The sequence below is a fragment of the Macaca fascicularis genome, chromosome 7 (assembly GCF_037993035.2).
Source record: "Macaca fascicularis isolate 582-1 chromosome 7, T2T-MFA8v1.1".
In the NCBI taxonomy this organism is placed as follows: domain Eukaryota; kingdom Metazoa; phylum Chordata; class Mammalia; order Primates; family Cercopithecidae; genus Macaca; species Macaca fascicularis.
The window spans coordinates 148,488,477-148,513,926 of NC_088381.1; the positions used below are offsets into that span (position 1 = coordinate 148,488,477).

The 25,450-nt window shown below is 37.2% G+C and overlaps 1 protein-coding gene and 2 long non-coding RNA genes across 17 annotated transcripts in view; 2 read left to right on the plus strand and 1 right to left on the minus strand.

Annotated features, from left to right (window-relative positions):
- The window catches only part of LOC102125908 (uncharacterized), a 60,266-nt gene extending 54,192 nt beyond the window's left edge, over positions 1 to 6,074 (plus strand). The window contains exon 5 of one of the 2 annotated variants that reach the window (XR_012416329.1): positions 5,242 to 6,074. This is a non-coding gene — a long non-coding RNA (uncharacterized lncRNA). The remainder of the gene's footprint in view (positions 1 to 5,241) is intronic. The other variant, XR_012416328.1, reaches the window with a different exon arrangement.
- CEP128 (centrosomal protein 128) overlaps positions 1 to 25,450 on the minus strand; it is a 441,752-nt gene that overhangs the window by 16,275 nt on the left and 400,027 nt on the right. For all 14 annotated transcript variants that reach the window (XM_073998545.1, XM_073998538.1, XM_073998537.1 and 11 more), the window contains 2 exons: positions 18,437 to 18,514; positions 14,466 to 14,579 (listed from right to left, as the gene is read on the minus strand). In XM_073998545.1, the coding sequence (XP_073854646.1) occupies positions 14,466 to 14,579; positions 18,437 to 18,514 (192 nt within the window). The remainder of the gene's footprint in view (positions 1 to 14,465; positions 14,580 to 18,436; positions 18,515 to 25,450) is intronic.
- LOC141407398 (uncharacterized) lies at positions 13,161 to 19,975 on the plus strand. Its single transcript, XR_012416330.1, has 3 exons — positions 13,161 to 13,291; positions 19,543 to 19,631; positions 19,845 to 19,975. It is a non-coding gene; the product is annotated as an uncharacterized lncRNA (long non-coding RNA).

The following is a 25,450-nucleotide window of genomic DNA, read 5'->3' on the forward strand; positions in this document are numbered from 1 at the left end:
TTTTTTGTGTATCTGTTGTAGGTTTTTTGATTTAAGGTTATCATGAGGTTTGCAAATAACATGTTATTTTTAACTAATGATAACACTTCAAGAACAAGCAAACTAACAAACAAGCAAAGAGAAAACTAATAAAAACACTTTAACTTCACCCCTCCCACTTTTAAATTTCTTTGTCTCTATTTTTATCTTATGCTATTTATGCCCTGAAGAGTTGTATTTATTATTAGTTTTGATTGACTTATCTTTTAGTCTTTCTACTGAAGACATGAGTACCTTATACACTGTAATTACAGTGTTATAATATTCAGATTTTTCTGTGTACTTACCATTACCAGTGAGTTTTGTACCTTCAAATGATATAGTATTGCTTGTCAACATCCTTTTATGTCAGATTGAAGGACTCCCATTAGCTTTTGTTATAGGACTGGTCTAGTGTTGATAAATACCCTCAGCTTTTGTTTGTCTGGGAAAGTCTTCACTTCCCCTTCACATTTGAAGTATATTTTTCCTGGATATACTATTTTAGCATAAAAGTTGTATTTCTTCAGCAATTTAAATATGTCATGCCTATCTCTCCTGGCCTGTAAGATTTCCACTGAAAAGTCTGCTGACAGATGGATGGGAGCTCCTTTGTATATAATTTGTTTCTTTAATCTTGTTGCTTTTAATTTTTTTCCTAATACTTGACCCTTGGGAGTTGTATGTTTTGAGGTGGTCTTATTTGGGTTAAATTTACTTGGTGTTCTATAACCTTCTTGTACTTAAATATTTATATCTTTCTGTAGTTTTGGAAAGTTCTCTGTTATTATTTCATTGAAAGACTTTCTATTCCAATCTCTCTCTCTAGCTCCTCTTTAAGGCCAATAACTCTTGTATCTGTCCTTTTGAGGTGAAGACTAAGCTCTATTTTTTAATCTTGCCCAAATTCCTGTCTAAGGGGTCTGGGGAGTTGTGCCCTACAAACTATAAATTCTCATCAGATGGGTTTTATTTAATTCTATATATCATGACTTACTTTCCAATCTGACTCTGGCATAGCATTACAATACAAGGAAGAAAATAAAAATATTTTACCCCAAAACATGTTTTTCTGCCATATCTTGAAATGGCCCTGCAAAGCCATCCTTTGTGTGGGAAAAACTGCATTTGTAAAGAATCTCTATTAACATAGCTAGATCTTTTTCTTCAGGCCCTCCCAATCCTGAAGAGATTAACTAAAAGTCTAGCACCCTTTAACGATCTGAATAGGAAATATTTGTCATCTATTGTCTCTAAGGGCAGCCACTTCAAAAAGACCTTGGTCTCCACAATCTTTTATCTTAACCTGAATATTTCCTTTCTATTGATCCCAGGTCTTTAGACAACCTCAACTAATTGTCAACCAGAAAATGTTTAAATTTACCTATAGCCTGGAAGCCCCTGCTTTGAGTTGTCCCACCTTTCTGAACCAAACCAATGTATTTCTCAAATGTATTTGATTGATGTCTCATGCCTCCCTAAAATATATAAAACCAAGCTGTACCCCAACCACCTTGGGCACATATTGTCAGGACCCTCCTAAGGGCTGTGTCATGGGCTAAGGTCACTCGTATTTGTTGAGAATAAATCTCTTCAAATATTTTACAAAGTTTGACTCTTTTCATCAACAGAGGCTATTTTCTAGATCTTATTGGTATGCTTCATTATTTTTTATTTTTTTTTGTCTCCTCTGACTATATATTTTCAAATAGCCTGTCTTTAAGCTCACTAATTATTTCTTCTGCTTAAGCAATTCTGCTTTTGAGTGACTCATGCATTCTTCAGTATGTCAATTAAATTTTTTAGCTCCAGAATTTCTGCTTGATTTTTAAATATTATTTCAATCTCTTTGTTAAGTTTATCTAATAGGATTCTAAATTCCATCTCTGTGTTATCTTGAATTTTGTGGTGCTATTTAAACAGCTATTTTTAATTCTCTTAAAAGTCACATATTTCTGTCACTCCAGGATTGGTCCCTGGTGTGTTTAGTTTGTTTGGTGAGGGCATGTTTTCATGGATGGTTCTGATGCTGGGGGATATTTGTCAGTGTCTGAGCCCTAAAGAGTTAGGTATTTATTGTAGCCTTGGCAGTCTGGGCTTGTTTGGATCCATCCTTTCTGAGAAGGGTTTCCAAGTATTCAAAGGGAATTGAGTGTTGTGATCTAAGTCTTTGGTCACTGCAGCTTTGTCTGCATTAAACGGCACCTGAAGCCCAGTATCACTGTGACTCTTGCAGACTTATAGAGGTATTGCCTGGTGGTCTTGAATAAGATCCATGAGAATTCCCTGGGTTACCAGGCAGTCTCTTGTTCTCTTCCTCTAATGTCTGCCAAATCAATGAACTCTCTCTCTCCATGATAAGCTGCCTGGAGATGGGGAAGAGGTGACAGAAACATCCCTGTGGCCATCACCACTAGGACTCTGCTGGGTCCATGTGACTAACTCCTGGCTACTGGTCATGTTCACTCAAGGCCTGTAGCTTTTCCAGTTAGCAGGTAGTGAATCCAGCCATGCTTGTGGCCTTTCCTTCAGAGCAGTGAGCTCTGCCCCAGCCCAGGGCAGATCCAGAAATGCCATCCAGGAGCCACGGTCCAGAGTTGGAAACTTTAGGGATCTACTTGCTGCTCTATTCTACTGAGGCTGAGCTGACACACAAGGCAGAAGACAAAGTCCTTCCTACTTTTCACTCTTCTTTCCTCATGAAGAAAGAGTCTCTCTCTGTGGCCACCATAGTCCCAGGCCCATGATGAGTACTGCCTAACTACTACCGATGTTCACTCAACAAACTGTCAACCAGATAATGTTGAGGGCTCTTCATTCAGCTTGTAGTGAATGCTGCCAGGCCTGGGTCTCTCCCTTCAGGGTAACAGGCTCCTAACTGGTCTAGGGCTATTTCAGAAATGTTGTCCAGAAGCCAAGACCTGGAATCAGCATCCCCACTGTGCCTGAGCTGTTGCCCAAGCTGCAAGACAAAGTCCCCTTTACTCTTCTCTTTCCTTTTCTCAAGCAGGAAGTCTTTCCCTGTGACAACTACAGCTGAGAATGTGCTGGGTCACACCTGAAGCTAGCACAGGCCTGGGTCTTACCTAAGGCCTGTGGCGAGTACTGCCTAGGTACCACTTAGGGTTTTTTTTTTTTTTTTTTTTTATGATGGAGTTTCACTTTTGTTGCCGAAGCTGGAGGGCAATGGTGCGATGGCAGCTCACTGCAACCTCCACCTCCCGGGTTCAAGCAATTCTCCTGCCTCAGCCTCCTGAGCAGCTGGGATTACAGGCGTATACCACCACACCCGGTTAATTTTTTTGTATTTTTAGTAGAAACGGGGTTTCACCATGTTAGCCAGGCTGGTCTTGAATTCCTGACCTCAAGTGATTCGCCCACCTCAGCCTCCCAAAGTGCTGGGATTACAGGTGTGCAAGACCTACAGGCTCTTTAGTCAGCAGGTGTTAAATCTTGTCATGACTGGGTCCTTTCTTCAACAAAGCAGGTTCCCTTCTGACCCAGGATGTGTCTAGAAATGTTATCTGGGAGCTAGGTCATGGAATGAGGGCTTCAGGACTCTGCCTGGTACCCTATTCTACTATGGCTAAGCTGATACCCAAGTTGCAAAACAAAGTCCTCTTTACTCTTCTCCTTTCCCCAACTAAATCTGAAGGAAGGAGTGTCTCCTGCAGCTTTGAGCTGTATTGCCTTAGTTGGGGGATAGGTGATGCTAGCACTCCCTTGATAGCCCTGGCTATTGTCTTACTAGGTCACGCCAATGGCTCCAAGCCCAGCACGGTACCAGGCTTGTCCTTGTGGCTAAACTGCCTTTCAAGTTTATTTAGGATCCCAGAGAGCTTTAGTCCATAGTGATGGGTCTAGCTAGAACTCCGATTCCAACTATCAGGATGGATGATTCCCTTCTGGCTAGTGCTCGTCTAAATGCTTCCTCCATGGGCATGACTAAATTCTGACTTGTGTTGCTTTCCACTGTGACAGGGTAGCACTGAGTTCCCATGCAAAGTTCCACAATCACTGTTCTCTCTCTTCCCAAAACACACAGATTCTCTCTCCCACCACATGGCTGCTGCCAGAGGATGGAGGAGGAGTGGGGAAATGTAGGCAATTCAAGATAGTCTTTCCTACCCTCTTCAGTGCCTTTTTCCTTGATATGATGTTAGAACCAGATGCTGTGATTGCTCACCTGAATTTTGATTCATATAGGAGTGCTTTTTTGTCTGGATAGTTAGTTGTTCAATTTGGTTTTCCTGAGAGAGAGATAGGGGGACAATTGCTGGAGGGTTCTATTTGACCATCTTGCTATGCCTCCTCCCCCTGATTATTCTTTTAATATCATTAGGAGCTGTAGTAATGTTCTTCTTTCATTCCTAATATTGGCCATTTGTATCTCTCTCTCTCTCTCTTTTTTTTTTTTTGAGACGGAGTCTCACTCTGTGGCCCAGGCTGGAGTGCAGTGGCTCGATCTCGGCTCACTGCAAGCTCCGCCTCCCGGGTTCAGGCCATTCTCCTGCCTCAGCCTCCTGAGTAGCTGGGACTATAGGCGCCCTCCACCGCGCCCGGCTAATTTTTTGTATTTTCAGTAAAAACGGGGTTTCACCGTGGTCTTGATCTCCTGACCTTGTGATCCGCCCGCCTCGGCCACCCAAAGTGCTGGGATTACAGGCATGAGCCACCGCGCCCGGCCGTATCTTCTCTTTTTTGTCCTAATCAGTCTGGCTAGAGATTTTTAATTCTTATCGATTTTTTCGAAGAATCTGCTTTTAGGTAATTTATTTATTTTTTTAATTTCATTGATCTTAAATGTACTGTATCCTTGCTTTTACTTACTTTGGGTTTAATTTGCTCTTGGTCTTCTAGTTTTTTTACAATGGAAGCACAGACTATTGATTTGAAACATTTTTTCTTTTGTAATATACACATTTCATGTTACAGATTTCCCTCTGAGCACTTTTTAGGTGATCTCACAAATTTGGATAAATTGTGTATTAATTTTTATATAGGTAAAATATTTTCTAATTTTCCTTTTGATTTTGACACATCCATGGATTATTTGAAGTATCATGTTTAACTTCTAAATATTTGGGAAATTTTTAGGTATCTTTCTGTTATTAATTTCTAATTTCATTCTGTTGTGGACAGACAACATATATTGTATAATTTCAATCATTTTAAATTTATTGAAATTTGTTTTATTGTTACTGGGGGGGTCCTTGTTCTTAGAGCTCCCAAGATGGTGGCAAGCCTTTTGTTCTCTGACCTGGGGTTCTTGGCCTCATGGATCCCAAGGAATGGAATCTTGAGCCATGTGGTGAGTGTTATAGCTCTATTAGAAGCCGTGGGTCACAGAAGAGAACCGTGGAATCCAGCAACTAGCGTTCAGCTTGATTAAGATGAACCAGGATACTTGGCCATGCAGGAACAATGGCAAGACTTTAGCCTGATTGGGAGTGGCAATGGGCACCTCGTTGGATCAGGAGCGCAGTGGACACCCTGCCAGATCCAGAGGGGTGGAAGTCAGTGGCGGGTCTGCAACCGCAGCAAACAGCAGTGGTGGATGGCGAGCAAAAGCTCAGCTCCAGCCGTAACAAACACAGACCAGAAGAACATGCAGTTGCAAGATTTAATAGAGTGAAAACAGAACTCCCATACAATGGGAGGGGACCCAAAGGGGGTTGCCATTGCCAGCTCGAATGCCTGGGTTTATATCCTGAGCATTGTCCCTCCCCCATGCTCTCAGGTGATAGATGATTGGCTATTTCTTTACCTCCTATTTTAGCCTAATTAGCATTTTAGTGAGCTCTTTTTACTACCTGATTGGTCAGATGTGAGCTAAGTTGCAAGCCCCGTATTTAAAGGTGGATGCGGTCACCTTCCCAACTAGGCTTAAGGATTCTTAGTCAGCCTAGGAAATCCACGTAGCCCTGTCTCTCATTATGACTCAGAATATAGTCTACCTTGGGAAATATTCAATGTGTACATGAAAAATATGTGTAATTAGCTGTTTTGGGGGAAGTATTCTATAAATGTCAATTAAATTTACTTGGTTAATAGTATTGTTCAAGTCTTCTGTATCTTTACTAACTTTCTGCCTACTGTTTTATAAATTGCTGAAAAAGGAATGTTGAAATCTCCAACTATAATTATGGATTTGACTATTTTTCCTTACAATTCTATCAGTTTTTTCTTCATATATTTTGACACTGTTAATAGGAGAACGCACATTTATGACTGTTATTCCTTCCCTTTACAATTGTTGACTTATTCATGATTCAATCACTCACATTTCTTTCTTTCACTTTTGGAAAATGAGGAGGTTTAACTCTATTATATCTTTAAGTTCTAATATAAGTCTACAAAATATTGTCAGAATTTTTTATATTACCTCGAAACAAAACTAGCCAAGTTAACCCTAACCCAAGTTAACCCTCAAATAAAAATATTTCAAAATGCTTTGAACAATCAACATAACAGAATATAAAAAACAAAACAAAACAAAACTGTCATCTCCTCTAATTCTATACTGATAATTAATTTGTGGAACTTCTATAAAAGTAAATTTTATAAGGTGACCATAAAATGAATGTTTCCAATTCCTAGCTATCTTTGCACCAAAAGCTTAAGTATTAAAAAGGAAATATTTGTTAAAAAGGAACATTCTTTGCAATTCTAATGATCTCAGCTTTTGCTTCTTACCAATTCTTATATACTTAGCACAAGGACCTATTTTCATTGCCGTCCTAAGTCTCAACAAACTAGTTAGCCAGAAATCTCTGCAAAAGTTCCACTGGGTGAAGGGACTTGCATTTTCTAATATTTTTCCTGGGTTTCTTCCACTTCTCTTTCATAACCCACATTGTAATTGGTTTTTAAAAAGCTGTTCCAACCTGACTAAATGTCTTTGCTAAACTGATCTCTAATGATGAATATTTAATGATACCCACCAAGTATTTTTCTCTCTGGAATATTATAAGTTCAAAGTGTATGAGACAAATGATACATTTAATTTTTTAAAATTTTAATTTGTCCAGCCCTTCCCCTGGAGAGAAGGAACAAACACGTATGCATTTCAGATTCCCTGGCAAAAATATTTTCCTGAATTTGTCTCTAGCCTAATAATGCACTGTCCCTCCATTTCTGCCCTACTCTGAATTCCCAGTTCTCTATCAGTGCTCAAGAAAATTTAATCTCTTCCTCAGTAAACTACTTTATTCCTATCTGAAAGTTTAATCTGGGCAGATGTTTTACTTAAAGTCTGCCCTCCATATCTCCATCTGTGTGGCTGCTATTTTACAGTTTAACTTCCAAGAGGGTGAGGCTATGATTGTCTCCATCTACCCATCTTTCCACCTACTCATTTTTCCATCTACCCATACAAATACTCCACAATTTAGCACTGTGCCATCTACACTAAAGAACTCAATAAATGGTCATATGATGATCATTTCTTGACCAAAGTGCAGAAATTAAAGTTTGCTGTGGTGGAAGCTGGGAAACAGGAGATTACTGCTCTGACATTCTCAGTGTCTTGATGTAAAAAAATTACGGGGCTGCACCAGATCATCTCTGAGTCCTCTCAGCATTAACATTGTATAATTCTAATCTATCCAGACAGAAACAGTGAACAACCAGTACTTTTAACTATGCAAACTATGCAAATTTACCATTGGGAATCCAAATTGATACAACAATATTAAAAACCCAAAGCAAGCCAGACACAGTGGCTCACACCTATAATCCCAGCACTTTGGGAGGTGGAAGATCGCAGATCATCTGTGGTCAGGCATTGCAGACCAGCCTGGCCGACATGGTGAAACCCCATCTCCACTAAAAATACAAAAATTAGCCAGGCATGGTGGCACATGCCTGTGATCCCAGCTACCTGGGAGGCTGAGGCAGGAGACTTGCTTGAACTCAGGAGGCGGAGGTTGCAGTGAGCCAAGACCGTCACTGCACTCCAGCCTGGATGACAGAGTGAGATTCCATCTAAAAAAAAAAACCAAAGCAACACTCATCTACCATATTAACAGATTTATGAAAATAGTCCTCTAGATAAATCCATTTGAGTCTCTTTGACTAGTTTTCATAATAGGACTAATATCTAATTGATGTTTTATTGTATGAAATTAGATATTCCTAGTGTGTCAATAATGAAAAGATTTTACTCAATTTTTTTTCTTTTTACTTACTTCAGACTTGGCTTCACATGACTTTAATCCATTTTCAGAAACCAAATCCACTCATAGTGGATAAAAATTTGCCACAAACAAGCATACTCAAAAAGATGTGCCATTGACATAAGAAATTAAAGGGAGGGGTGTGAAGATGTTTTTAATGATGGTTCATAGGAATCAGTGCTTAGTCTTTTAAAGTGACTTTATTGGTTTTTTTTTTTTTTTTTTTTTTTTTTTCTTGAGATGGAGTCTCGCTCTGTCACCCAGGCTGGAGTGCAGTGGCACGATCTCGGCTCACTGCAAGCTTTGCCTCCCGGGTTCACCCCATTCTCCTGCCTCAGCCTCCTGAGTAGCTGGGACTACAGGCATCCACCACCATACCCAGCTAATTTTTTTTTTTTTTTTTGTAATTTTAGTAGAGACAGGGCTTCACCATGTCAGCCAGGATGGTCTCGATCTCCTGACCTCGTGATCTGCCCGCCTCAGCCTCCCAAAGTGCTGGGATTATAGGCATGAGCCACCACACGCGGCCTTAAAGTGACTATTTTAAATGAAACAATCATTGTTTGGATGAATATATCATGATGTTTGTTAAAAACTAATAAATTTAATTGGTTTTTCTTAGGTATTTAGTACCTAGAATTTTGAATTAGAGATGATTAAAAATGGCTTATATAGTTACATTTGTTCACAATCTTTCTTTTCTTAATATTTTTGTGGAGTAGATTATTGGGAAGGGTAAAAGCATGTGGCTTGCTAAGGGAATTGGGTTTGATAAAGTGCGGCTCTAATAGGTTAAAATATTAATATGCTCATCTAAGTACCCATGTTGATTTCTGACTAAGCACTTTAGATCCATTACAAATTTCAGATTTTGTAACAAAGAAAAAAATACCAATTCAACTGGCAACCTTTTGTTTAATTTTTGAAGAGCAGGATGAAATTGACTAGTTAAATATGGCGAGCAGGTTAGTCTTGACCACTTCAAGAGAATAAACATATCTTCATATTTCAGCATGATTTGATTGCCTGTAAGGTTTTAAATGTGTCATGTAATCTTTACTGCAAAAATAGCAATTAAATTTTTGTTAGAATTTTAGAAAGGCTGAAACTAGAAAATGATTTTTTAAAAGTTTTTAAAATCACCAATTTAACATGTGTTGTACACTCACTGTGTGTTCTGGAGTCAAGGCAGTGCTTGCCTTCAAAAGCCCATACAATCTAGTAGAAGAGCATTTCCCTAACATCAATATTCACCTATAGTTTTACTACTGTTTTCTCTTACATTTACTTAAAAGTTAACCTTGCACTCTAAATCTCTGTATAGGGGAGGCTTAAAGGATGGAGAGAAGCACAGAGCTGTATTTGCATATTAGTTTACATATGACTTCTTATCAAAGCATGGAGTAGTTATAAATGAGATAACTGGAGTATTGTAGGGTTAATGCTCTCTCAAATTCTCCCATGGTTGTCACTACTATTCCTAAGCAATATCTGTAAAAATCAATGTAATAATCCATTAGTGATATATTTTTATAGTCATTAAAATAAAAATGTTTATACATCACCTACAATCTTGAATTGTACTAGGAATTATACATAGCATGCTTTAGAAGCTACTGTTGTAGAAGATTTAAGATATGTACAGAAATAGCTGACTTGAGAGAGAAAGTGCTAACAGCCATTAATTGCTGTGAGCAAGGTATAAACAAATCACAAAGATTCAATGAGAGAGAAATGAGTTCAAGGAACAAAAAATGTACTTATATCACACACGTGCTTACACTGAACAAATATGACAGGGCTTTGGCAAACTCTGCTTCCATGGACTCTGCCGAAAGCCATTATTAATGCTTCCTCACCTACCTCATCTTATCCCATAAAACATCTGTTTGTTTAAAAAGAAACTGTATACTAACTCTTCAACTACAAGTTAAAAATCATGACTTTTCTTTCAAGGGGAAGAAGAATGGAGAATAAACATGCCTTCTGCAATTTTACTAAAAAATTCCAATGTTAATTAAAACCATATATTTAGTATGGATAAAGGTAATAAATGGCGATGTCTTGGATAAAACCATGCTCCTCTGTGAATTCAAATTAGTGATGCTGTGTTACTGGCTGACTTTTGAACATTCTGTTCTATTTGAAACAGCTGAACCAGGAAGGAAGCCTGTATGTCCTACAGAAACCCAATTAGGCTTGATGAAAGAGAGGCCATGAAATGCTTTTCTTGTCTACCAAGACAGAGAAAATGTTGTGTTAGATTCAGCTTTGAAATGAATTCTAAATATAAGCTTTTAGATCAGGCTTTGTCCAGTTAGCTTGGTCAACTTAAGACAATATTACATTTGATGCTCTCACAATTGGGGATGATGGTCCTGCTCAAAATCCTGACAGGCTTCTAGAAAGCTGATCCTTTTTGTTCTGGTGATTGCCACAGGAATAAACAGAGGAGATGGCTCTAGCCTTGGAGTGATTGAAAGAGAACCTGACTTGCCCACTTCCTGCTAACCCTTCCCTACACCAGCAGTGTGGTCATGTTGGATGTTTCATTACCTTCTTACAACAGCAACAACATAAGAGAAGCCAGCTGCCAACACAGTCTGCTATTCCAACAGTTATTTGTCTGTCAACAGGAATATAGTCAGAATCTACAACTGAAATTCTAATAGTGATCCTCTCCCAAACTGAGATGTGGATAAATGTTTTCTTGTGCCTTGTCAGTATGAACCTCTTTTCAAAAGACTCTTGAGCATCTTTCTTTCCTCTGAACCCCCAATGCAGTTTACTGGGGCCACTTTTATGGGGCTATCTTTATAGCATTTAGCCCTTTTCTTTTTTGTGCCACAGTAATTTGTATGAAGGATTTAAATTCCTAAGGGTTGGTAATGTTTTTTCTTATTGTGCCATTCTCTTGAGCTCCTAGCACAGTGCCTTGATTTGCATTAGAAATCCAATAAATGTTTGATGAATTCTGTGTTTAGAAAAACAACAACAAAAACATGAATATTGTCCAATTACAACAAAAAAGTCAGAGATTTTTGCTTCATTTTGTTCACTGACGTGAGTCCCATGCACCTAGAAAGTTCTTGGCACACAACTGACACTCAATAAATATTTGCGGAATGAATAAGTATTATGACTTTCCAAAGAGCTTGGAGAGTATCTATTTGATTGGCAAATACAGAAAAGGAAATATGTCACATAATGTGTAAAGGAAGAAGTAGATTAGTGATTTCTTCTTCCTCTAGACCAGAGGTTGGAAAACATTTTCTATAGAGGGCCAGACAGTAAATATTTTAATCTTTGCGGGCCATATGGTTTCTGTAGCAACTATTCAACTCTACTCTTCAGTGCAAAAGCAGCCAAAGACAATATGTGAATAAATGAGTGTGGTTGTATTACAATAAAACTTTATTTACAAAAATAGTTGGCAGGCAAGATTGGACCCATGAGCAGTTTGCCAACCTCTGCTCTAGAGCACCTGTGTCTGTTAGAATTAAGATAACTAGGTAAATATTCTCTCCTTTAATACCATGCTTTCTGCATCTTTACACATTTGTTCCCTAACCACACACCCACAGGTACTGTGATTTGCAACATGGTAGCTGTACAATATATGTTTGTTGCATTAAACTGAGTTTTACACTGATTCCCTGGAACTGTAGTTTTCAGTAGAACCAGTTAACTCAAGTCCCTGTAATTTGCCTTTTCTTTGAATTCTGTCTTAGCAAATGTGGGGAAAGTTAATAGCTGCTGAAATAATGTCTTCTGAAACTGATGGAGTAAGGGGCACATTCTCTCTTGAGTTCCTGTTTCTCTTATTTGAAGCATTTTCTTCAGGATGTCAATGAGGTATCATAGCTGGCTCTTCTGATTATCCATGAAGACAAGAAATGACTAACACAACTTTCTCATTACTCATTTAAGCTCACTGTTCTTTTAAAGCTGCCTTCTCTCTCAGTCTTTTTTAAAAACTTATTTTCATGAAAGGAGTATGAGAAAATGACCACTGGTATCTACAATTGGCAAAAATGTGTTCCTATATTTTCCTCTCCAATGACTACCAAAAATGTTATATTCCTGCAAGTTTTACGTCAAATTACTATATTATTTCAGGCCGGAACCTGTGACATATGGTGATAGTAGATATATCCATTGCTGAAATGTATCTGTTTAAAAAATATTTAAGTAGTATTAATGTGGAACAACGCCATCATAAAATGTGTTCTGCAGCTCTATCCTATATTTGCACTATCTACTTGCAAAATTTTCAAGCTTATTTTTCATTTTGCTAAGTGCTGGCCCCTCTTATGAACTGGGCCTGATTCCCTCTTCAGCTGCAAATGTAATTTTAAAAAGAACTCCAATGAGATTACTTGCTGAACATGTTAAACATTCATAGCTTTGCCATATGCTGTTATGGAAATTGCATTGATTTATAGCAATTTGGGTGCCACTAGATAGCACTGATTCACCTGATACCAACTCTAAGTGTACTGGAAAATAATGTTTTAAATGTTTCATTTGCATCTAGACCTCTGTTGAACTAAGAGGCATGTACCATGTTTATGCATTTTCGGAGAACACTGATTTTTACATATTGAAAATATATTCCTGTATTTGGTGACTTCTAGAAAAAATTAGGTATATAAGGTCTAAACTCATACTGTCATGGCACAGTGGTCAATGACGTAAATTACTAAAGCCAGGCAGACTTAGGTTTTAATCCTGATTCACCCATTTAATTACTCTACAGCCTTGCTTTCTTCAATGGTATAAAGGAAAAATAGTCATGCTTATCTGAGAGGATTGACGTGAATGTTAAATATGATAATGTATATAAGGCATGTAACACCTACAAAAAGAGAAATGTCTTGTGGTTTGTTCTAAAATATGCTCAATAATCATTAGCTCTTGTAGCCTAAACTTTGTATTTCTGTTATAGATTAGCGGTACTCCTTTAAATGGTGGAGAAATGCTTGAGTTTGCAGGACCTGACTGGGAATGTTGGAAGATGATTTAGAGAACTTAAAAATTGCCATACGAGACAAGGTCACTACTATAGTGAATATACGGATCTATTAAAAACAAAGGTAAAAGGGAACAAAGTCACAGGATGTTCTCTTCACAGTAAGAGTATCAATAACCTGTCCTAATTGTGTTAATTTTTATTTGGAAGGGAGGAAGATGCTCATTTTAAGCATGCTAAGAAGGACTTATGGAAATGAACACTGTCTTTATATCCACTGAGCATTCTATCCAATTACATTCAGAGGAGGAAAGACGCTTCTTAGAAATAATTATATTTCACAGTAATAAGTGAATATATACAGTGTAATGAATATTCATACATATTCAAGTTTGTAAGAACACAAAAAAGCCAGAAAACCCTTAGCTTTTTTTTTTTGTAATTGACTTGGAGTGCACATTTGAATATAGATGGATTCTCTCTGGGTCAGCATTCTCAACAGAGGGCATCTTTGCCCTCCAGGGAACATTTGACAATGTCAGGAGACATTTTTGGATGTTACAACTTGAGATGGGAGATGTTACTGGCATCTAGTGCATACGTTTTAGGGATGCAACTAAATATACTGCAATGCATAAAACTGCCTCTACCACAATGAATTAACTGGCCCCAAATATCAAGAATGCCAAGGTTGAGAAACCCTGCTCTAAACTGAGAGCTGCCCAAGATCAAATGGATTTAAAATCACCCAGATCCCAGATGGATACTGGGTAGGCTCTAGAGAATGTATACTTTTTGTTAATATAGTTAAGTCTTCCCAGTGTCCTGTGCTGGCTCCATGGTAATGAAACAAAAGCTGAAGTATCAATACGGAGTTCATATCCCCTCTAGAAGAAAATGACTAGAATTCCAAAGTACGATATATTATCTGACCTACTGCAGACTTCAGTGTGGACAGCAGCTAGACTTATACATAGAAGAAGGCGAACATCACACTAAGACTTTGACCAAACAGTGACCAGGGGTTTCTTGGCTCTTAAGCAGCACCAGTTCCCGTGAACAAGTAACACATCAAGCAGTGATGGCATAGACTTAAGGCTTACTTCCCAGACAAAATGTGATAAGCACAAACTCTGGATTTTTATTCTCTATTTCCACAGAATTGAAAATCTATTTAATATATCAAGGAAAATATTTTCTTTCACAAGTGCCCTTACACAAACAGAGGCTGCTTAAGAGGTTGTAGCCTTAAACATGGATACTACTTAAAGACTAAAAATGTATATAAAGAACATTACTTTGAAACTTTTGGTTCTGTACTTGATGTCATCTTGGTGATGCTGAAGAGAATTTCTGCGAACTCTGTATTTAGAGTATCTTCCATCAGTTCTCTCAGATGAACTGCAGGAATCCTGGGGAAAAAAGCAAAGGGTCTGAACTGGTAGATGAAAGAAAATTGGTGCTTGAAATTAGAGTAAGAAAGAGTCTATATGTAGCTAAAAATGAAAATAAATAATTACAAAAATTTAGAGATATATAGGAGAATCACAGGCCACCATAGAGAAAGAAGGTTACATGCAGTGGCTCAAACCTGTAATCCCAGCACTTTAGGAGGCCAAGGTGGGAGGACTGCTCTACTCCAGGAGTTCAAGACCAGCCTGGGCAACATGATGAAACCTCACCTCTATAAAAAAATACAAAAACTAGTCAGATGTGGTGGTGCATGCCTGTAGTCCCAGCTACTCAGGAGGCTGAGGTGGGAGAAGGAGGATCGCTTGAGCCCAGGAGGCAGAGGTTGCAGTGAGATTGTGCTACTGCACTCCAGCCTGGGTGAAAGAGCAAGGCTCTGTCTTTAAAAAAAAAAAAAAAAAAAAAGAAAAAGAAGAAAATTGTCACTGTAGATAAAACCATAAAAATACAATGCATCCTACAGTGGTTACCTGAATTCTTTTAACAACTAGTCCCTATGCCCATCTACAGTGACTGACACCCTTTAGAACAAGGTTCAAGCAGCAATGTACTGTCCAAAGATGTCATTAATGACACATGCCACATTTGGATGCTGTGTACTATCCCTTGGATTGGTACTTAGCGTCAATATATTCTTGTTTTAAAAAATTGCTACCTATAAAACTAGAGCCCTTTTACTTCACTTATCCATAAACAACATCCTACCTTTTAACTATTATGTCACGTAGATTTTTAAATTTAAGGATAGCTCCTTTGCCTTTATAAACAGAAAAATATTCAGGTAATAAAAAAAATTAAGAAAACAAAAATTTCCAGGGCCTGCCTTTTTTTCTTTCTTTTCTCTTCATTTCTTGTGGGAAGAAGGAACACAGCAAACAAGTTACTCTAGACAATTATTTAGACATTTCTATTATTATTTAGGGAGAAATTAGAAAAACAATGAGGATAACTGATTTTGGTATGTAAAAAAATATATATATAGGGATTTAGTGTCCCTCAACGTCACAAGAAACCTTAAACTTACTGAATGTTCAAGCTAGAAGGGGTATTATAATTCCAAAGTTCTCATGCTTAGTACAAAAACAAAACAAAACAAAAACCTCTAAAAACTAGAGCCCAGGGAAGTTAAAATGATTTGCCCAGGGCTGGACAATTTGTGGCAGTTTGGACTTGGAACTCAATGCTACTTCCTTTCCACGTAATCAAAAATGTAATGTTTTAATATGGAATTGTAGAGATAAAACAATTTTTTTTTGAGACAGAGTCTTACTCTGTCACCCAGGCTAGAGTGCAATGGTGTGATCTCAGCTCACTGCAACCTCTGCCTCCTGGGTTCAAGCAATTTTCCTGCCCCAGCCTCCTGAGTATCTGGGATTACAGGCATGTGCCACCACAACTGGCTAATTTTATATTTTTAGTAGAGATGGGGTTTTGCCATGTTGGTCAGGCTGGTCTTGAACTCCTGAACTCAGGTGGTCCGCCCACTTCAGCCTCCCAAAGTGCTGAGACTACAGGCGTGAGCCACCACGCCCGGCCAACAATTCTTTCAAAATAAATATAACCACATTTAAACAAGAATAAAGTCAGGCCATCCAAATAGGATAAGGTCTGTACTCACACTTAAAGTCATAGGATATGGTCTACGTATCAAGAAATACGTATATAGGAACCCAGAGATAATATTGTTCAAGTGCCTCGTCACATGAATGTGGACATATCTCCTGAGGCATTAAGTGATTTTTGTCTGGTGCATGAGTTTGGACCAGAACTTAGGTCTTTGTATTCTTGCTCACACCACACTGATTTTTAGAAGGTTTAAAGGGTTTGAATAAATATAATCTACATCTAATAATCTCAAGGCTTTATGTATTTCATTTAAGGCCATGTCTAGTCATTTTTGTTAAGTTGATTAAAATCAGCTCTTTGTAATCACATAGAGGACTTTAGAGTACATGTAGAATGGATTTTAAGCTAAAAGCAGCAAGGCGAAGCAGATGGGCTCTGCTGTTTTACACAGAATTAGATCCCACCTCCAGCTAGTTTATGGGCTCCAAGCTTCAGTGTCCTCATCTATAAAATGGGCGAAAATAATACCCATCTATAGGGTATCTCTGAAGATTAGGAAACATGTACCATAAAGTACTTAGCACCTGCTAAGTATCATGCAGTGTGTGCATAACACTTGCTAATTAAAATTAACTCTTTCCCTTTTCAAGCTAAAGGTTTCAGTTTTAATATATTGGAAAGTACAATGCTGAACTCTGAAAAAGACCTTCCCCCAAAATTTCACTATTTAGGCATCTTCATATGTGAGTCTGTATGTATATGAGCTAGACTTGTAGATGATCACCAGCTCATAGGATTAAAAATAATAATAATTAGCCTTTTGGTAATAGTAGAGAATACAACTTTTAAACTGTACTTATGAACATTCAGTTCATTGTAGACAACTGGGGCAAAAGTGATCTGTCACTGGAGGTTACACTTTATATTTTTATGCTGGTATTAGACAGGTGTCTATTTCTCAGTGACGAGGGCCACCTGTTTCCCATACTTTCTCTTGTCTCCCCTTCATTTACTTGGATAATTTCTGTTAGCTACAGAGAAAAAACGAAAAGAATATGGATATAACATATTGCCTCCTAACACATCGGGTTGTTTAAGAGTAAACAGAAATTGCATTGTTTTGGATACTGGTTTCATAATTCTTTAATAGATATTTAAACTGCAAATATATAATCAAATCATGAGAAAGAATCAAAACTCAGTAAAATATATTTGAAACACTTGGTTTTGTTCAATTTGGGATAGTCTAGCTTTGTAGATGTGTCAGCTAAACTGGATCTCACTCAAAAATGTTAGTTACAGAACTACCAAAAGATGCTTAATGCAAGGTAATTTTAAGATAGTGTAGACCTTGGGAACCACATTTTATCAATGCTTCCAATAAATCAATATGGCATGATCTGGCTATTTTCCTATCCACTGTATCTTCAAATAATATGTCAGATCTAAACAGAATCTAAATATAACATAAGTTATATTTTAAGGTCAATGTGAAATATGATTACATGGTTGCCAAAAAGAAATCCTTCCCATTGTTAGCTTCAGCTATACACGGTCAATAAATTATAAATCATTAAAATTTTACATTGCATCTGCAGTCCTAAGGCTATATATGACATTCTTGGGACCAGACCTTGTCCGGCAGGACTGGCAACAGAGATATTTGTTTTGAGTATCTCCTCTATGAGGAATTTAAAAAATTACAGAAGGTAAATTAACACATGTAACAAATGGGCTTGATAATGAAATGCTTTGTGGTTAGAGGTCTATCAATAAATGGCCATGAAATATGAAATGTGAAATTTATGTGGGTTTGAGTTCATATGTCATAGTATAAAGATAACCTGGGAACTACCATATGTCTAAAACAAACAGTACCCATATAATTCACAAATTAAAATTGCTAATCAAAAAAGTTACCTACTGTCAGTGTAATGTGTAACTCCCTTTAATTCTTAGGCTTTTCTAAATTATTGTTAAAGCTTTAGGGGCCCAACTGAGCGTCTAGTAGTACAGTAAAAGTATCTTCCTATCTTGTGCTAATATATAAGTTGCACCTGTTTTCAATTCTAACTTCACAAATGTCAATAAACTCTGATAAGGTGGTATGTTAAAAGTCCCCAATGTTTTTTAGTCCTTCTTCCTTCACTATACTTTTCTTTGCACATCAGGAAGATGTCAAGTGTTCTCACTCAGATAAAATACTGAAAGAGACAAGCCAACTCTTTCTTACTCTGAAGTCTTTGAAATCTTCTAGTAGGCTCAGTTTCTCAGGCACAGACTCCAGATGGTCCAAGGCCACTCGGGTACTCTGAAATAGAAAACATAAGGAAACCAAACGTTATAAAAAATTGATTAATACTCTCAGAATCCACATACTAAAAGTCAGATGCACCACTGGAAGAAGCAGTTCAAGCTGTAGATTTAGACAGTCAAATAAGAACATATATAATAGTGTTTCCAAGATAAATGTATCTTTTGAAATCAGAAGAATTATTTCCTTTCAAAAACTATATGAGATGCATTTGCAAGACTGATTCAGATACAAAAATTCTTCCTGGATAATTGCTTTCAACTGATATGCTATGAAACTTTCTATAGACTATTTCATATTAATATTAATTTACAAACCTGCTTCAGTGAACATCAGAAATAAACCATGAGGTAATACTGAGAAATAGATGAATCTGCAGTTACTTATCTATGGAGCATACTAGAGATTCTCAAATGTTGCCATTATAAAGAAGAAAAGAGTTCTCGGCAATTATTTCAGTTAAAAGGGAAGGAGGAGTGGTTCTCAAGATTTGGAAGAAATATCTGAAATTAAACATTTGCTTCAGGGACACAAGATCCTGTGGATCATAAGTCAGTAACTCATTGCATAGTCTTTAATTAGCTGATCACTTACACCCACCTGTGAACATTAACAGAGAATGATCTGAAAATTATTTCAAAGCAAACATAAAATAAAAAGTTAAATGGTAAAATAACCTTAAGACTAGAGACTGCATATATATTATAAGCATCTCTGTATTCTCAGTTCTGTCACAAGGCCACACATCTTAGGCGGGTAACAGGTGCTAGCTCTTACATTTAAAATGAATTTTAATTGTTCAGTGAAATAAACCATAAACCCTATGGCTGACACATGGGAAGAAAGTGATGTGTCCTGCAAGAATCTGGACATGAATTTACACAAAGTTGCAGAGAAGTAAGTGTCCCCTCAGTATTCCATGTACTTCCCTACTTCTCCCCTGTGAAAGTTCTAAACAATGGATTCTGAGAGTGTCACTTCTGGAATGAGACAGTTGAACCTGAGCGTTCCCCCTTCTATCCCAGCCCCTGCCATGAGGACCCTGATGGCCACATGCTCCAAAAGGCATAACTACAAGATTAACATGAGAGCTGCCCACCATATTGGATTTCATGTGAGTCACACAATAACCTCTATTGTGTTAAGCCATAAGATTTCAGGGTTAGTTATCAATGCATCATATAGCATTAATTATCATAAATAATACCTACCCTGAGAATTAAATAATGAAATTGTAAGCTAAATAAGTAGTCAACTGGCTCATTTTGTGGAATGGGGAGTCTCTCAATTAAGAATATGTATTTTTTTTTTTTTTTTCCGGAGACAGGGTCTCACTCTGTTGTCCAGGCTAGAGTGCAAAGGCACATTCACAGCTCACTGCAGTCTCAACCTCCTGGGCTCAAGCGAACCTCCGACGTCAGCCTCTGAGGACCTGGGACTACCGGCATACACTACCATACCCAGATAATTCTTGTATATTTTTTTCTCGGGAGGAGTTCATTATTTTCTCAGTTAACTTTCCTATTTGAAATCTCCTATTTCCCCAAACAGAGAGATGCTGTTCTCTACCTGGCATATCCAATCCAGAGCCTCATTGATGCAGGTTCCCCCACAGCATATACTTTACGTCTTTCACAGGGTTCAGGGGTAGAGGCAGTTATGGAGACAGAGGGCTGAGGGTCTAACCCTTCCTTACAGACACTTTCAATGTACCCATCCACCCCCTCCTTCAACAGTAACTGTGCTGATTATTCCCATGCAAAAGCCTTTCCAGAATTTTGCAGGGTGAATGATCTTCGATTGCTTTCCATTGCTATCCTCTTGGCAGGTCCTTGAGTTTCACCTTGTCTGTTCCGAGTCATTTTACTACTTTTCAGTGTTCTGTGACTTGGAGTTACAGATGTCTTCTAGTTTTGACAAGTGTAAATCAGTTTTTCTATTGCTTCATATCCTTATTTTTGTAATGAGATTTTTGAGAAGGGCAGAAACACCTTAACTCTGCTATTCCGAAAAGGAAATCTGCGTGCTGTTTCTTCAGGTTCATAAAGTTCTCTTTCTCAAGTTCCGTTTAAAGGATTTAGTATTTTGTTCCTTCTGCTTTAACATTTATATTATTGTTAGTCTTTAGGCCACATGTACTCACTCACACTGCTGTGCGTTTTAGATGACTTTATTTAATTTTTTCATGTGTAGGAAAGATTCACCAAAGTGATGTGTTTGTTACTATAGGCCACGACATGTAGGCTTAGGAGCTTGCAGTTTTAGCCACTGTATATGCTATATTTATTTAAACAATAAAATTATAGGTTTTCTCAGGAATTATACTGACCCTTGAACAATAAAATACAAAGCAATGCCCTGATGATTTTAAAGCAAAATTTTATGCATTGCATAAAATCGTCTTCATAAACACACTCCAATAATATCTGTAGTATTAAAACTTTATTTCCTTTTTTTGCCCCATATTTTTCTCATTTAGAAGTGATCTTCTGAAGCAAGGTTAAGTAAGTATGTAAAACTCATTTTGTGCTCAAAATAAGCAAATGATCTCTTGCCCTGCTGTAAAACGCAGCATGTTATGTAAATAGTTTTGCTTAAAATTTTCAATCAACCAGGTGACTACCTGAAACCATTCTTTTCCTTGCATGCGTTTACATACTATTTTTTGACTATTATGTTTTTGGATGTATATTCAAATGGCTATGTTTTTGTGAGTGAATTCTGAAAAACTCCTTAACTCCTTCTGTTCTCGGTGCAGTTATTTTTATTCTCCCCTCCCTTGCCTTCCCCCCCACCCCCATATCTCCATCAACCAGTCTTTATACTTTCTCACTATTGATTTCACTTGTGGCTTATTTTATATTCCATTTATGCATTGCTTATAAATACCTTCCTCAATATCAGAAACACTTTCTGGTACACATACCTTTCTTTTCATCCTTATATTCTAGTCAATTAACAACAATGTCTATCTTCGAGATCATAGAAAGATCCACAAACATAGACGGCATGGTTCCTGTTCCTCAGGAGCATTTAGCTTACCCAGGGGAGCAAAGGATGTAATAATTATACAAAGAAAAAAGTTATTTGTACTTATTTTAAGGGAATTGCATGCACAAATGCTGAACTAACTAGGGCATTTTCAACAACAAGATAGATGTGAAGTAATGAAGATGATGAGTCCAATCCTACAGGCATCTCAGGTCTCATAATTTCATGATTAAGTGATTTTTTTTGGGAGAAAAATATATTTTCTGGCTCTTCTCTCTCTTTCTCTGCATCTATGTGAGTGTACTTAAAACTGCCACTTTGGCATACAGACTCAAGAACATGAATAACATTGCAACTTTTTCTTTTTTTTTAAATTTAAGATTGGCTGGGATTCTGTGATTAGAATCTTGTCACATTACTTGAGATTTCAAAATTATTTTCACCCCAAAGCTCATAGCCAGAGAGACAAGATCCATTAGCAGATGAATAGTTCAAAATAAGGAACTTGCTGTATTTCAGAGATGTCATGAGGACCTATGTCATGTTAATTCCCAGGCAAATACTTTGTGCAGAGTCAGGGAAACATTTTGTCTTTTCAGTTGGTTAATTTTTTTTCTACCTTACGTTATCTAATGCCTTAAAGGGCATGGACAAGTCCCCACTGTTAAAAAATTAAGGGAGCAAAGTTTATTTCAATAATGTCACCAGCATATGACATGTGCTTAATTTGTCTTTAATTCTTTTCAAGAATAAATAAATCAGATGCTTACAAAGGGGTTTAAAATTAGAAAGCAAAGAAAAGTTCACAATTAAGATTCCACTTCATAAAGGGCCAGTACATTGTATATATTTGATTTATCTCAGAGGCTAGAAGAGCTGGATTTCCAGGGGCCTAGAAGTAGGGTCAAAACAGATTATCTGTTCATCTTAATCCTGTGTAGTAGCAAAACAAAAGACTGAACAATGAACACATAATTTGAGTTTGAATACACTTCATAATCCCTCACACCACCATATGAGGTAGGTACGTATTATTGTTATCATCATTATGCAGATGAGGCAACTGAGGACTGGAGAACATAAATAACCTCCTTACAGTCAGATGGTGGCAAAGCTGTGATGCAAATCCAAGCAGCCGAAATGCAGAAACGGCAAGGTTCTTATTAGGAAAATATTTTCATGGCAAATTGCCAGCTAAAACAGACTATATTGCAACTAGAAGCCGAAATAGTGAGTGCTTTATGTAAATTCCTAACCTCTCTCTAGCTATTAACTCTTAGCAGCTAGATTTTGAAGATGTGTGCTTGATAGGCTTATTTCTGAAAGAAAAGTTTTAAGATGAAACCATAAAGAATGTCATCTCACTGGTGTTAAAGAGTCTGTACTCAGGACCACGTGTCTAAACAGACTCTTGTGTAAGCAAATGCGCACGTGCATACACACACTCAGGGTCTGCAGAGTCCTTCTGTTCATTAGAGGATGTTAAATGTCAGAGGAGTTTTATGATACTAACACTGCCTTTTCTTTTTTTCATAACATTTAACACTAGTGAAGCATACTATCTGGCCGCTAAGAGGTGTTTCAAATAAATGTTGGCTGAATGCAGACAAAGGTAGACTTATCATGTTCTAATAAACTCACTGAATCTTGACCTCTTTATTAAAAACCCAGAAGCACAAGTTTGAAGTTTTATTTATTTCTTCTAGACTAAGGGCAAGATCAAGTGGTAGAAGCAACAGTGAAATCCAGAAATCTTGTCTAATAGGCCCTGTGGCCTTTGCACCTACAGATGTGTTTGGCTATCTGTTGACAAGGGCAAAGAGTAAGCTCTCAGTTTTGCCATTCCAAAATCTTCAACAAACACTAAACTCCTATGAAGTTGAGCTGTCTGTACTGTTCCACAGTACATTTTTCCTTAGGAGTTCTTTTATTTCTGACTGCAGGGAAACTAAATAATATAGTATGACAACATAAGTAGCAGCAATTAGGAATTAAAAAGGGGAAATACATTGCAATTCTTAGATTCCTGTCTCCTGTAGAGAAAACTTAAGGAACAGATTTAGCCATAAATATATTTTAGTATTTGTACTGCTCTTTGAAAAAAAAGGACATTTATTTTCTTATTAACATATAACAACTACCATTTTCTTATAGTGTTATTGAAATCATATGTGTTTTGAGGTTTAGATGATGAATAAATTAAAGGAGATGATATCTACATTTTTATTTCAAAAATAAATGTGTGAGTTTTTGGCACTGCACACATGTTAAATAAATAAGGCTATGAAGCAGTTTATTTGGGTTCAAAAATGCAATTCTATTTCATTTGGAAACAGATCCACTGCAAAACTTTCCTGACAAATGGCTGAAAGGTGGTAAAAGGACCTGAGTAAACACGTTTCTAGGAGAGGAAGGGTGAGATCATAAAAAGGATAGACTGTATACCTTTTCACTTGGGGTAACTCGATCCAGCACAGCTGTATTGGCTTCATAGGGCCCTGTTTTCCAAATTGTATAAGACACTCACTGGAACCAAACCAAACAGTAGCAGAGAAGAGGCCAGCAAAGTCATGGTGCTGATGCACATCCTTTATGAGCCCCAGTGTTCAAAGTTGTGTGTATTTCTTGGGATATCAGAGGAGTCCTCTATTTCTAGACTGTATTTTAGAAGTGGTCTAAAAAATCAGATACCACCTTAGAAGTGTTTACATGTGTATTGAGGTAAGAGGGTACATAAGGCTTGTTAAGTAAAAATGCTTGTGAAGTTAACATGGCACTACGACATCAGTGTCTACATTTGGGCTAACATCTAGAAGAGTTTCTGTCAACAACAAATTCTATTTGTCTTCATATAACACTATTGTAGTCAAAAGTGGTAGAAGATCTTTAAAAAGCAATGATAAAATTTGAGAACAGGTAACATATCTTCACTGAAAACTGAGATACAGAACACTTTCTAGCTATTTTCCAACTCTCATTCACAGTATTTTTTTTAAGAGAGGAACTATATGAAACACAGAATCTGCCATTTCAGATTACTGCTTTCTTATTTTTTAGATATAACCAAATTATGTTACAGCTAATCCATTATCTTACTATTAGCTTAAAAAGATGTAGTGTTTTCTCCCAATGAGTGACTTGGGTTTTTTTTTTTTTTTTTTCCTTTCGATAAGAAAACACCAAGAATGATTTGATGGAGAAGGGAAGACAGAGGAAATAAAGAATCATCTCTTCCACCGAGAACTCTTGAGATTGTCTCCTTTAATATCATTCTTGCCACTCCCTGATATAAAGAAAAAATAACAGACAAAGACAAATGAGGACTAGTTTAATGTTCTCTGTGTGCTGAACAATAAACTAGGCACTTACAACTGTTTTACAATGAGGGTCTTGAGATCTACAATCTACTTAATTGTAATCACTTCATTTCTTAAAACTGAACATAAAATGTACTCACAAGAGAAATAAATTTCAGAGAATTTGCAAAAAAAAAAACATTTTTTTTAAGTGATTGCATTTAAAAAATGAGCAAAGAGTGTAAGCCAAGGTTTCCTGGAAGATACTGTGTTTAGCAATTTTTGCTATGGTGACAGGTAAAGAAACTATGCTTCTAGATACACAGGTCCCAAACACGTGTAACCAGCTGCATGATGAACAGAGGTGGAAGATATGCTTCATTGGAAATCAGCATCCCTAATTTGTGGATATTCATAGTTCCAGTAATGTTACTTACTTGTGTTTTGTGATTTTTGGAATATGACTTTGCCCTGCCCTTCTAAGCTTCAGTATCTTACTTGGAAAATGGGGATCAATAATGATGGTCTTTATTATTCTACACTCACAGAATAATACATTCACATTCACTCTCTTACTTGTGACTATCAAGTAATTACTTGTGATAGTCACAAGTAGGAGAGTGAATGTAAATGTGCACTGAAAAGT